Genomic DNA, 14,089 nt, shown 5'->3' on the forward strand with positions numbered 1-14,089 from the left:
GGCGCGGCCACAGAAAGGAGTCGAAGACGCGTTCTGCAGTGTTGAGGATTGAGCGTGGTCTCACGTGCTGCCGTGTTGGGCGTGGTCTCACGTGCTTCGGTATTGAGGGTGGTGGCTGGTTGGGCAGTGGGTGGTGCGGGTTGATGGATGGCAAGTCGCGCCGTATCTTGGTGTTTTCCACAGCTCCGCAACAAACAGCAACAGCTCCAGGTGCACGGCCCCACATGCCTTCACGAACAAGCCACGGCTGAGCTTGAGACGCGACGCCTCTTCCACATCTTTCGCCGAACCGCTCCAACCCACCGACTCGCACGCTCGCGGACCCTGCCGAGAGCCCGTCGTGTTGCAGCAGCTCTCCGCCCCTCTCGCCTGGCCCACGTCCTCTGCGCGCCGCACGCACACCAGCTAAGCAGAGGAACCATGGACGAAGAAGACGACGACCTCTACGGCCCCTCTGAGCCTGCCACCGAGACCAAGAAAGCGACCAAGAAGGAACAGGACGCTTCCAGCGACGACGAGCCCATGGACGAAGGCGCAGATTCAGGCGACGACAACGACGACGATGGCGACGACGACAGCGACTCGGTACGAACACTGGCGATCGCGAAACGCACGACAGCTGACATGATGGCAGGACCTGGAGTTCATCATAGACAAGCCTGCGACTGCAGCCAAGCCCGCGGCGTAAGTTTTTTTTGGACGCGCTCAGCAAGCATGCCCGTGCTAAACCACTCCCTCCAGTGCATCACAACCACAAGAATCAAAGGCCATAAAGATCGAGGCCCCGCCCCACTCCACGTCCACACCGCAGCCACCTTCCAACCAGCAGGCAATACCCACACCGGGGCTCGCCCCCCAAGTCTCGCAGTTGTCAGGACTAGCCTACCCAGCGCTTCACACTTCCAACGTGGACGTCAACGCAAACCCAACCTACCCACCGCTGTCCAAGTCGCTCCTCCATGTCGACCTCGACGCCGATCTGGCCGAAGAGCACAAGCTCTGGCGGCGCCCGGGCGAAGATTACTCGGACTATTTCAACTACGGCTTCGACGAGTTCACCTGGGAGACGTACAGGCTGAAGCAGCAGCAGATGAGCCAGACGATACAACAGCAAAAGCACGAAATGGCACAGATGCAGCAGATGATGTCCGGAGGCATGCCTGGAATGCCTCCCATGCCCGGTGCTGGTGCGCCGGTCGGTGCGCCTCAGGGTCCTGGTGGCATGAACGGAATGGGCGGTATGCCGCCAGGTGGAATGGACGAGGGCCAGATGCAGATGATGATGCAGCAAATGGCCAGCTCGGGCATGGATCCAAGCCAGATGGATTTTGCGACTTTTATGCAGATGGCGGGCGGTGGCATGGGCGGACCGGGAGGGCCGGGAGGGTTCGGAGGCGGGGGACAGCAGGGTGCTGGGTTTCAGCAAGGACACCAGGGCGGTGGTGGGAGAGGCGGCCGAGGAGGAAGAGGGAGAGGGTGGTAGGCAAGGAGTTCCTCTCGAGGCAACATAACATGTGACGGGAGTCGCATCATCATCATTTGGCGTTTTATGTACAAGACTACGATACCAAGGAAGCTTTCTGGAGGAACAAACGGTAAAACGGCAAAAGCGCAAGGCTGCAGATTCATCGGAAGATCTTGTCATGTTCGTCTGCAATGCAGTGCCATTCTCAGTCCCCAGAGCGCCTCGACTACGGCCATCAGCCCATGCCGCCCAGCCGCGTGCGCCTTTTCATGTCGTATTAGCGACCATCAAGCATCTCACCACTCCACCCTGCTCTTCGTCTGCTCGCTTTGCGCTTTTTCCAATAACAAAAAACAAAAAGGCCGTGTGTAGGCTGTCTAGCTGCTCATTTCCGTTTTCTCTTGTGCTTCCATCATTTTGTGACGTATAGGCCAAGTCGTTTTCTCTTGTGCTTCCATCAATTTGTCGCATATAGGCCAAGTCTCGCGACACTGCAGCCATGGCTCATGTCTCCATAGGGTCTCCACCCTCGAGAATGTGCGCCGGTATCCGCCCTTCGGCAAAATCCTTCTCGAGCCTGGCCATCTCTGCTAAGCTAGTTGCAGCCTGAATGGCGGCGCGCATCCTCTTCTTCTCGTCGTCGGTGTAGATGCGATCCTTGCTGTAACCGTGCGAGCCGTTTGTAGTCGGGACGACGAATCCTTTGGACTTTACGCCCATGATCTTGCTGGCCAGCTCTGTTGGCTCCTCTGCTGTGCCGAACAGCTCGGCCGCCTTGTTGCGCTCAATGTCCTTGACCTTCGCGTAGTCGAGGTAGCGCACTGTGGGACATCGCCAGATCACCCAGTACCGGTAGTTCTGTGCGTCGTCAGCATGTTCCTGTGCGCGCGGTGGGACGCGACGCAATGGTCCGCACCTCCTTGCTGGCCACGGGATTGCCAATGGCCGACAGAAACACCAGCTTCTTGAAGCCTGCCAGAGGATCAAGGTCGGCCAGCTCCGTGAGCCGGTTCTTTGTCAGGACGAGCGTTTGCAGGTTCGGTATGCTTGTGGAGAGGTTCGGCTGGATGTTCGCGACGCGGTTCTGCGCAAGGAGGAGTGTGCGGAGGCGAGGCTGGAGAGGGAAGTTTCCGAGTTGCGCAATATCGTTGTCGGTCAGGTCGACTGCGTCGTTGTCCTACGCCAATCGTCAGCTGCAGGCCTGGCAAGCAGCATCGACACACTCCAGACTTACTCGCGCGGCGCCCATGTTCTCGATGGCGGAGATTTTGTGGCCTAGATTTCACAGGCATTGATATCAATTCAGCTCGCAGGTGTAGTATCTGTTCTTTCCAACGCACCTCGCAGATCGAGTTCACGCTCCGTGAGACAGTTGATGAAGGATAGAGAGTTGTTGATCAGGTCTGTGGTTAACCTCATATTGGCGGTAGTGACGCGTAGCTCGGCGGAGAGGATAGATCTGGGGTATTCGACAGAAGCGCAGCACGTCGCGTGCTTGATTTGCGGGTTCGGTGAAAGAGCCGCGATCCTCGACACGGGAATTCAAGGTTCACGGTTGCCAAGTCTAGCGTCGTTCTTCTCAGCCCTACCACGGAATGCGCCGCCAGCACCACTTGACGAGCGCATGCAACTTCACTCTCTGCTGACCTGACCAAGCCTGTGGTGCATCGCTTTTGTTACCGTCCGCTATGCATGCACGATCCTTGTATTGGATGGGTCAGTCTCCTCAATAAACGCCTTCCATAATCTGGATTTAGGGACTACATGAGCAGATGACCGACATATCCACAGCCTCGATCCAGCAAGCAAGTAGCTGACCACAACAGACTCAGCGTCGTTCATCTACCAAACGCCTCCAGTTCGCTGCTTCGCATCCCTAGCCATGCCAGCTCCTAACGTGCCCCTCCACCACCCCCACCTTCCAACCCCCTTCTCTCCTATACACACTACCACATCTCTTCACAAAGCATCTCTCGTGATCTTCTTTCGTTCCATGCCACAAGACGTCTTCCTGTCGCATACAGACACCATGAATATCGCACCCAACAGGGTTTTCCCACTGGTGAACCTCCAGTTTCTGGCGGCTCGGAAACCAATTGTAGCATACGGCACACTGTTCGCGTTCAAGGTTGGCTTCAGCGGTGAGCGTTTGAACGCCCGACGGCGTGACTGAATACGTCAAAGACGCAATGACGTGCGTGTCTTGCAGCGTTACAAAAGACTGCGCCAGTGTTTGAGCGAGAGGGGCACTCGTTGCACGCACATCGTGGGGGCTGTAGAGTGCCAAATCGTGCGTGTTATGGAGGTTGTTGTGATATGAGCGACGCCGGGCTACTGCACCGGTAGTGCCCTGGCTGGTACGGAAGCGGGTATCGTCTGGATACACAACTCTGCTGCTATGGTCATGGTACTCCTGGGTGTGCGTCGGACGGAAGCTAGATCTATGGTGGGTGCAACGGTAGCCACTGCCGTGGAATGGCATGTTTTCGAGATGAGTAGATTGACAGACTCCAAGTCGTTGCACATAAGAGATACAAGAGAAGCGATTCTCGACGCAAGTTATCTTTCCTCTGATGGCTGCATGACACGCATAGCTGCATATGCGCGCCGTCAGGCTGGCTTATGTTCCTTCACCGGTCAACACAAAGAGCCCAATCTAAGGCAGCCCGAGAGTTCGCCAGCTTCGACAAGACGACCTCGAACACTGTTTCAAACCCGGCTGAAACTGTGCACAATCAAGACAAGAATAAGAGTTGCAATCATGCGTCGTCGTACCATCTCCGCCATCGTAGTGGCTAGATTGAGGAGGCACGCACAAGGCTGAGAAAACAATTGGCAGTCTGAGTCAAGATAATCATAGGCGCGTGAGGTTCGCTCTTGCGTGATGTTCTACAAGGAACTACATGAACATGTAGATAACACCCGATCGATCAGCCGAGATGATCATGCCATAAGGCTGCTCTACCAGAGCCACATCCATAATTGTATCCAGGTGGGTCTTGAGAAGTTGCTGTTGCTGTAGCGATATCAGACCAGATCGAGATGACTTCGATGCTGGTTTTTTGCTCGAAGCAGAGCTCTTGCTCTCTCGACCGTTCAAGGATTGGGGCGGGGGCTGCGACGAGAGCTCTGTAATGACAGTAGTATCGACTCCCGGCTGACTAATACCAAACTGGGGCTTTGCCTCGTCTACCTCTAGGCCACTAACCACCATTGATGCTTCTGGACGATATGTGTCCCAGTATCGGATCTTCCAGTCCGGACCAGCGGTGAGGATGAAAGTATGCTTCGCATCGCCCTTGTCGTCTACTGCTTGTGTATGCACGGCAAAGGCTCGGATACTACGATCTGCGCTTTGGTCTGCGGTGGGTTCTAGTGCGGTGGCGAAACGGCCGAGCATTCCACCTGGCTTCTCTTCATCGAGATCAGCGAGTAGAGTGCTCTTCAGCCCTGTCTCCTTACCACCACCGATACGATACACACGTTCGCAGATGTGCTTCTCCCAATCCCACATCGTCACCTCACCTTGCCCGCTACCCCCAGCAATGTATAGCCGCTGTGATCGTTTTCTTCTTGGATCTTGCACTAGCATGAGTCGATGTACGGGAGAGGCCCCGCTGTAGACCCATGCTTTGAGGCGCAATTTGAAGCGAAGATCCCATAGATTAAGCACACCATGGGATGTACCTAGCAACAGCCAATGTGCTTTCTTGTCCACACAGAAGCAGGTCGGGGTTCCATGGTTCAGTGGATTCTTTAAAACGAACAGCTCTTCCATGGTTTTTAGGTCCAGTGCAATAATCTTTGAAGTGTTCGTGGCCAACAACAGCACTGATTTGCTGTCCTCGTTGTAATGCTCTGACCAGACGGCCTGGTCTCCCTTCGATAATTGATACTCTCGGAGAAGTCTTGGTCTCCCAAACTTGACAGTACCATCGGCTCCTTGGAAATAATCAACACGTACAACGTGGACGCTACCATCACTGCCGGTAGCTACGAACGAGTAGGTTTGCTCCACAAAGACAAGACTTGTCACTTTCACATCATCGCCGAGCTTGTATGTCTGTCGAGAGCGACGTGTGATGTTGCGCTCGAGACGTGAAGTATCCCAGATCTTGACAGTGCCGTCGTCGGAACCACTGATGAAGAAGCCTTGATCCGGAGAAACTAGTACACGGCTCACAGCAGCGACATGCTCACTGAAAGTCGCCACCAGCATACCCTCAGGCCTCCATGGGACACCTGCTAAAGAATGGTGGGCATCTTTGTAGCGAATAGGAGGTCTTCTGATCGGAAGCTGAATACGCGGTCCAAACTCAATCTCGCCAGAAGGGAAGCGTTCAATGAGCATCGAATCGAGCAGTTTCAAAACCGCAGGATCATTCCCTGTGTAATTGTGGGCATTTCTGAACCGTATTTGAGAAGGGCTCCGTTGTGGTTTGTCAACGGCAAATGGCGAGGACGGCTGACGAGAACGAGACGTGTCTCGTGCATGCGCTGCATCGACTTTCCCGAAAGCATTTGCAGAAGTTGTACCAATCTCAGGAAGCGCTTTGTTTTCTCTCTTGTTGAGTAAGCTCAAAACGCTGTTACGATGATGTAACGATTGCAGGTGGTCTACAGTACCAAGCGAGCCTATGGGGGAGTGATTGGGCGATGTATTACTTGGCATCTGGAGCGAGCTCCTTCTTAAGCCAGTCTCAGAAGATGGTGATCCTCTACCGTGACGCAGGTCATGGGATGAGTTCGCAGGATTTGAACGCGGTGGTATGGCCATACGCCGCCCGCCGCTTTCTTCCCGGGCCAAACGGTCAGCTTGACTCTGCGCGTGGGGTATACGAGATGCAAGAGCGTCGACTTCTGTTGTAGATGCGTCGAGCAGTGCGTCTTGAATAGTCCGAGGATGACCGTAGTCCTCATGCCGGCCGATCACTGCTTGATCTCCGTTGACAGCGTGCTGCAAGTTGTCATCGAAGATGACGGTGAGGGCGTTGATCCCAAGGTCTTTTAGCGTTACAATGTTATTGAACCTTGTCGGGCTCGATGCGAGGCTATCCGACCGCCGTCGATGAACTACTCGCCAGATGAACTCTCGCAGAGCAACAAGCTTGAAGTCATCTTCAGTTGTCATGCCTGCATTGCGAAGCTTCTGCAGCCAGGCCTGGTCCTCGGCGTTCTTCTGTATCCTCTGGAGCACTTTCACGTCTAGCTCACGACCAGAGGTAGCAGGAAGCGTCTCCTCTGTAGACCCAAATGTGAAAGTCTGCTGCTGCCTTGCAGAGGTCCAGAAAAGTCCCTTTTGCGCTTGCACAGCCCAGTTTGATGCCATCTCGATGAGCAACCTTGGCAAAGGTTTCTTGAGTGATTCAAGAATTCTCGTGTGTGAGAAGTCGGACGGTACTACCTTCAGGTATGGCCTGATGAGATTGATTAAGATACTGTGCGTATCTGCGACTGAAAGATATCTTGATGCGGCCGAGATGAATTGGGCGGCTGCTTCTCTGATCCAAAGATTTGGGTGCATCGTGAGTCTTGCGACGATATCTACTAGCTCCCAGGTCTTAGATCGTTGAAAGAGTCCGAGTTCCGCCATAGAAGACAACGCGCGTATAACTCTTTCGACGACAAACTCCTCTGGGTCTGTCAACGCTTGAACCATTAGCGGCAAGATGTAACCTTCCAGGCTTGCGCCTCCAACAAAGACGGCCACTCCAACAATTGCTTCGAAGAAGCCGCACTTCAACATCCAGTCTGGATCATTGAGGTAGGTATTGAGATGACTGAGTACTACATCATTCGCCCGAGGGCTGCCAAAGAACACGCATAAGTCAGAGACTGACCGGAGCATTGCGCGGCGGACAGACGCAGCAGAGTCGGTTAAGAGAGCCTTTGTATGCTTTTCAAATGCCTCAAGAAGATTGTGACGATCGGCATCGAAACGATTGCGGTGTGCTGACGATGAAAGGTTATCTTCGGCCTCGGGATCGGTCGCGGGCAGAGCCCCGTCCGCTCGTAACGCCTGGATCATGTCATGGTATTTTGCAGCCGTTGTAGCGAGTGTTCCTATACACAGAGCGTATTGCATACGAACAAGAGGATTTGCTCCCGATGAAGAATCAGGAAGGTATGCCTCCAACCGTGGGAGAACGTACTCCGGGAAGATATAGGCATTGATAGGAGACACGACTTGTACCATTGCAAGGATCTGTGTAAGGGATCTTAATGCGGTGATCCTAACTTGCTCTGACTTGTCGGTGAGCAGCTGTGCAACGTACGGTATCACACGATCCAGCTTTGCTTCGTCAGTCAGACGTTCGGAGAAAGCTAACAGTAGCTCCAACCCCCTAACACGAGCAGATGCACGGGCTGTCCCTCGCATACACGAGACAACGATGGTGAGAAATATCAAGTTGCCGTCATCTTGCGCAAGACTTCTTGTAGGAGACGCTTGGTGCTGGTAGTTGGGGATGTCGATGTGTAGCGGGAACAACTTTGCGTTTGGCTCGGGAGGCGCGTGTCGTGGCCTGGCAAGCTCTTTTCCTTCGTTGTTTGAAAGTAGATGCGAAATCTTGTCGTAATCGTTGTAGACCTGGTCGATTCGCTCATCTGGCTCTCCGAGATGCTCGGAACCGGTCGTCACCGGTTTCCGACCTGAGGATGGATCTGTGATCGAGTACATGTATTGTTGCAAAAATCCATAGAAATAGTCTGGAAACACCTTGCCTCTCCAATGCGTGAGGTAGTCTTCAGCTGACATTCTGGAATTTGGATCCACTTGTATCATGTGCACGATAAGCTCCCGTACGTGGGGGTCCTGTATTTTACCAAGGTGGTAGTGCTCCGGGTTGTATTCGCCTTGTCGGTACTTAAAAAGCTGGCTCAAAGAGAATATGGGCGCCTCTAGAAACAACTCTGCAATGACACAGCCGACACTGAAGATGTCCATTGCCCAGTTCACACTGCCTTCTCCCTCAGGCTGCTGGCCGGAGGCTAGGAACCGTTCGGGTGCCAAATAGCATGTGCGCCGTCCAGATAGGTCGAAGTAGAACGAGAAATCAGCAGGATTGTCTTCGGGAACATGCGCGGGTTTGTATGTAGATGAGAAATCGGTTAGATAGAGCCAATTCCAGGACGTGACCAAGATGTTTTCGGTTTTGATATCGCCATGATAAACGTTTTGAGCATGACAGTCGCGAATAGTAGAGAGCAGCTGGAAGGAAAGCCATTTCTTCTCAATCTCTTCGAGGAAAGGGCGTGTACTTAGTCGGTCATACAACGAACTGTGAATGTACTGACGCACGAGATAACCACAAGCAGCCGTTTCGATAATACGATGGTACGCCAAGGCGTTCGGAACTTCTGCAAGCACCTTGCGTTCGTCTAAACAAGCGTCAGTCTCAGCATAGCAGAGATGCTTATAGTATCACTCACGAAGCAGCCGCCTCGCGTAGGTCTCAAAGTTGAACTGCGCGTATGGCTTCATCACCACGCGTGCCACAACCAGGCCATCTCTGTGTCGTGCCCTTACGGCTTTCATGAACCGGGCGGCACCGAGAGATTTCTCATATTGCAAATCAGCCAGCTCCGGTACATCGATGTTGGCGGTGCCAGCCGAGAGCGTGGTGAGTGAGAACCCTTGTCCCATGGTAGCGATTAACGTAGTCGAACACTAAGGCGCGACGTGTTGGTGCCTGCCAGCCCGCATGTTGAGATGATGCCAAATTTCGGTCTCAGCGTTTTACAAACTCGGGGCACAGTATCAAGATGTAGAAGCGGCTGGTCGCATGCTGGTGTTTGCGGAATGAAAGCTGCTATGAAATAGACCACGTGCAGGATGAGGTCGTTGTCATCCTCCACTGGTTCTGGGCTCCAGTGGCAGCGGGCGCTAAAATTCTGACTAAGCCGCGGAATGACGCACGTTCAAACGACCTGCTGTTGTCACGTCTACAGAGCACGTTGCAGACTTGCGCTAGCACGTTCGCTGCTGCTCACCACCAGTGTGCAGCTGGCCTGACACGAATTTCGCACTTAACGGTTCAGTCTCTACAGTCAACACCCCCACGGACGCTAACCTTCGCCCAAACGCAGCCATGACCACATGACACAGGCTTGATTGAAGTGCAGTCGTTATCTTTGCCTACGTGCAGCATAAGATGGATGCTTCAAGACCGAGGCCGGATCTGAGGGAACGTGCTAGTTCCGCAGCATCCAAAGCAACGACATCGCATGAAAGTTTCCATGAGAAGCCAGACGATTCGGAGAGGACATCTTCCCTCGCTGGAAGCCCCGAACTGTTGCCTCAAAACGATGCTTCCTCTAGCAACTTCAAGCCGGAGGCTGACCTTGACAAATTACCCGGAGTAGGTCAGTCCCGCACAGAGACCGAGTCGATCAAGTTCGGTGGCGAAGAAGAAGACCCTGCTGTGGGTGTATCCTTTCGAAGGCCTGTAAGCCCGGCCACAGTACACAAGGTCAAGGGCGTCTCATATCAGAAAGTCGGTGAGAATGGCATCAGTAGGATGCATAAGTTCTCATTGTATGAGACGAGCACTCGTTTCTATCTCATCGGGGCGGATATCATGGAGAAGCAGTATCGTGTGCTCAAAATTGATCGAACAGCACCGCCGGGTCACCTGAACATCTTTGAGGACGACATAGTATACAACAGACGAGAGATGCACGGGCTTCTGGGCACCATTTCGGACGGCAATAAAGGCACCGGCGGGATGAAACTCAAGTGTAGTACATGGGGTCTGCTAGGGTTCATCCGCTTTACCGATGCTTACTATATGCTTCTGATCTCCAAAAGAGCCCAGGTAGCCATGCTGGGGGGGCATTATATTTATCAGGTCGATGGAACAGAGATGATACCTCTCACAACTGGAGCTTCATCTCGATTTCAAAAAGACCGGAATCCAGACGAGGCCAGATTTCTTGCAAGCCTCGCAAACCTGGATCTGACACGATCGTTCTATTTCAGCTACTCATACAACGTCACAAGAAGCCTTCAACAGAACATCATTCACGAGCGGACAGCCCTGAACGAAGGTATCGAGAGCCCCGAACGCAACTATCAGGATATGTTTGTGTGGAATCACTACCTGTTAGACCCCGCCCGTGCCGTTCTGAAAAACGTATACGATTGGTGTCACCCGGTCATACACGGATATGTAGATCAGTCTTCCCTTGACGTCTTTGGGCGCCGGATCTACATCACCATCATCGCTCGACGATCGAGACACTTTGCTGGAGCACGATTTTTGAAAAGAGGTACAAATGATCTGGGTTATGTTGCCAACGATGTGGAATCCGAACAAATTGTGTCCGAGGCACTCACTACGTCCTTCCATGCACCTGGACCACGGCTCTATACAAACCCAACGTACACGTCATACGTTCAGCATCGTGGCAGTATACCACTGTACTGGACACAAGACAACACAGGTGTTACACCCAAACCGGACATCGATCTGAGCCTTGTAGATCCGTTCTACAGCGCTGCGGCTCTTCACTTTGATGACTTGTTCGAACGTTACGGTGCTCCTGTCATCGCCTTGAATTTAATCAAAGCGCGAGAGCGAACACCGAGAGAGTCCAAGTTACTGTACGAGTACAAGTACTGCATTGACTATCTCAATCAGTCATTACCAAAAGACAAGAAGATTCGATACGAGGCTTTCGATATGTCGCGCGCCGCCAAGACAAGAGGACAAGACGTGATAGGTACACTGGAGAGTCTGGCTGAGAAAGTCCTGCTCGAGACAGGCTTCTTCAAGAACGGAGATGATACCGACGGTACATCACGGGTACAGAACGGTGTGGCGAGAACCAATTGCATCGATTGTCTTGACCGCACGAATGCCGCCCAGTTTGTGATTGGAAAGAGAGCTCTCGGTCGCCAACTACAGGCTCTCGGTATCATCGCGGGGAACACAGTCGAGTATGACTCGGATTGTGTAGAGATGTTCACTCATATGTTCCACGGACATGGAGACACCATTGCAATACAATACGGTGGGTCACATCTCGTCAACACAATGGCCACTTACCGGAAGATCAACCAATGGCAGAGTAGTTCTCGCGATATGGTGGAGAGCTTCAAAAGGTACTATCACAACTCTTTCCTCGACTCGCAGCGTCAGGAAGCCTACAATCTCTTTCTCGGCAACTACACATTCCATCAAGGCCAGCCGATGCTATGGGATCTGACAACTGACTACTACCTGCATCATGCTGATCCACGCGCCTATCTGGAGAAAACACGAAGAGACTACAACAATTGGTTCACTGCTTCAAACCTGGAGCCGAGGATGTTGCCACCCCCAAGTCATTCTGCAGTGCTGAAAACCAAATCGCTCCAGGCAAATATCGGATTCCGCGATGACTACTGGCTTGAATACTACCGGCCCTTGGCTATATCATCGTTCCTAAAGATTTTTGCCTTCCGGCTGGCATCGCCAAATCGCGCTGCACGCGATAGCAGAGACGGGCTTTCACCATCACGCGTTGAAGACTTGTCACCTTTCGTTCCTCGAAAAAAACAGCACGAGCAGGTTTCTCATCGTAACAATGTAAAGAAAGGGCCTCGGAAGGGGGTCACCATACTCGATCCAGTGAGCGAGGTCGACTCGCGGCAAGGTAGCGTTATGGCTCGACGACGCCACCATGTACAACTCAGTGTACCCGACACAAATTCGTCTTTCACACACTCGATACTTCGGGACTCACATTTCGAGACAGACATGCCGTCTTCGGCGCCTGCCACAATGAGCTCGTTTCCATCTCTAGCAAACTCAATGTCAACTTCGACAGGCTTAGCTTCAACTGTGCGACCCGGCTTCAAGCCTGCCGACAAGACGCTCATCAACCAGTGGACACTAGAGCAGTTCTACGATAACAGCATCAATCCTACTGTTTCTGGTTCTGAAGCAGATGAGTACACACGGTACATTGAACATCCATTGAACCTACCCTTGGTGGTGAGTAGTGAAATGCCGAGCGCGGACGACCCAGGTGCTATGGAGTACTACGAATACCTATGCATGACCGAAGGTGGACCGCAAGCACCAACCGATATCGATGAGTCCAGTATCGCTGCTTCTGGGCTTGCTCGCATCGATACCGACGTCGCTTCTCTCCGCTCTTTCCAATCCTACTCGCGGCCTATGACCTCGGCCTCCGTCAGCACCCCGTTCTCACACGCCCCAACGTATTCTTGGCCACAGTCGCTGAACCCTCATCCGCACCTCTACCCGTCTTTCACCGATGAAATCTTGCCGCAAACATACTCGACATCTGGCAAATTTCAGACAGCCGAGGAAGACATCGAGGAATTTGAAGAGTACCTGGATGTCAAAGATAACCCACTGGATGTTGAAGAAGAGGATGGTACCAAGAAGCGGTATAAGGCCTACAGGCAATGGCTGAAGGGTAAGAGCTTCTTCAAGCAGAGCAAGGTTGATCCGGAGTGGCAGAATCAGTTGCCAGTTAGATGATGAAAATCTCTATGGGCATAGGAACAGATGGCGTTTGGGTATTCATAACAGCGTTTATTGCATGGCATCTGGAGTTAAAGTACAAACCACAAACAAAGTCGAGTCGGCTATTGCTGAAATTCTACCATGCGCTAGCCGTTTCAGTAACCCACTGCGTGCCACATTCCCCGTGGCAATAGCCCCTGCACTCCCTCTCTCTCGTGACTGTCGGTGTACTACTACATCCCTTCACCTCCCCCTTTGGCACAGTAACTGTGCTCAGTATGATACAGTCAGGCACAGCGCAACCCATTGTGTCCTCGGGGCAGATTTTCGTTGCGCTCACAGTATGAGTATAACACGGCCTAGTCGACGACAGTGTTGGCTCGAGGGTAAGTGTCGAAGCGGTGAAGGAAGTCGTCGGGGGCCCAGCACAGGACGCAACGACGGTCCAGCTTGTTGCACACCCTGTAGGGCACTTGGTCGGGCAAGGCGCATATACTGTATCTGTGGCTGTGCGTGTACAACAGTTGTCAGTTATACAAGGCTGCGTAATGGTTGACAGCAGCAGACACAGAGGGCGGATGCAGTGGGCAGCGTTGAAGGTGCAGGAGGACCATGGTGCAGGTCTATCGACGCGTGTACTGAATGATGGACAGTGGCGTGGGGCGAGAGTGGTGGTTGTGATTGTAGTACGGACTACGGTACGATATGTGCGAGTGACCGGTGTTGAGGCTGGACAAGTCTGTGAAGAGGGGAAGGGAGGCGTGTAGGGCGGGATGGCGAAGGCGAAGGAGCTTGTGATTGTTAGCACTGGGATGAGGCTTTCCTAGGATGGAACTGCATGTACCAAAGGCTCAGAAGTAACAATGTGATAGTATACATTGTGAGTGCTCAGCCAGAAGTGATATTGTGGGTATACTCAGGATGCGAGCGATCGTGCTGCTTATCTTATGCTCTTTCTCTATCTGCCTCCTTCCTGGAGCTACCATCGGGGTTGCGATGCTACCGATCCGAGGAATACGAAGGACTGCTGTGATCACAAGGTTGGTAGGAGGAGTCGAAGACGGGCTTGTGTCATGTTTATGCGTACGCTTTCTTGGAATGTACGAATGGTCTCGAGACAGACATCGAGCTGAACTCTTGCAAC

General features: G+C 52.9%; 4 protein-coding genes across 4 annotated transcripts, besides 1 other annotated feature; 2 read left to right on the forward strand and 2 right to left on the reverse strand.

Moving 5' to 3' along the window:
* Positions 1–420: 420 nt before the first annotated feature.
* EKO05_0009025 (uncharacterized protein) lies at positions 421–1,483 on the forward strand (the record flags this gene model as incomplete). Its single annotated transcript, XM_038941947.1, has 3 exons — positions 421–585; positions 635–684; positions 742–1,483. 3 exons carry the CDS (start codon positions 421–423, stop codon positions 1,481–1,483), a joined length of 957 nt encoding a protein of 318 aa, XP_038795638.1.
* Positions 546–582: a tandem repeat.
* Positions 1,484–1,969: 486 nt separating the features above from the next.
* EKO05_0009026 (Non-specific serine/threonine protein kinase) lies at positions 1,970–2,884 on the reverse strand (the record flags this gene model as incomplete). The annotated part of the gene is made up of 4 exons (XM_038942053.1): positions 1,970–2,323; positions 2,382–2,642; positions 2,700–2,740; positions 2,806–2,884. The coding sequence occupies 4 exons, from the start codon at positions 2,882–2,884 to the stop codon at positions 1,970–1,972; spliced, it is 735 nt and encodes a 244-aa protein (XP_038795639.1).
* Positions 2,885–4,364: 1,480 nt separating this feature from the next.
* Positions 4,365–9,110, reverse strand: EKO05_0009027 (Non-specific serine/threonine protein kinase; the record flags this gene model as incomplete). The annotated part of the gene is made up of 2 exons (XM_038942184.1): positions 4,365–8,845; positions 8,897–9,110. 2 exons carry the CDS (start codon positions 9,108–9,110, stop codon positions 4,365–4,367), a joined length of 4,695 nt encoding a protein of 1,564 aa, XP_038795640.1.
* A 508-nt stretch (positions 9,111–9,618) lies between these two features.
* EKO05_0009028 (phosphatidylinositol-3,5-bisphosphate 5-phosphatase) lies at positions 9,619–12,960 on the forward strand (the record flags this gene model as incomplete). The annotated part of the gene is made up of 1 exon (XM_038946685.1): positions 9,619–12,960. The coding sequence occupies one exon, from the start codon at positions 9,619–9,621 to the stop codon at positions 12,958–12,960; it is 3,342 nt and encodes a 1,113-aa protein (XP_038795641.1).
* Between the last annotated feature and the right edge of the window lie 1,129 nt (positions 12,961–14,089).

The sequence above is a fragment of the Ascochyta rabiei genome, chromosome 16, assembly GCF_004011695.2.
Source record: "Ascochyta rabiei chromosome 16, complete sequence".
NCBI classification, from domain to species: domain Eukaryota; kingdom Fungi; phylum Ascomycota; class Dothideomycetes; order Pleosporales; family Didymellaceae; genus Ascochyta; species Ascochyta rabiei.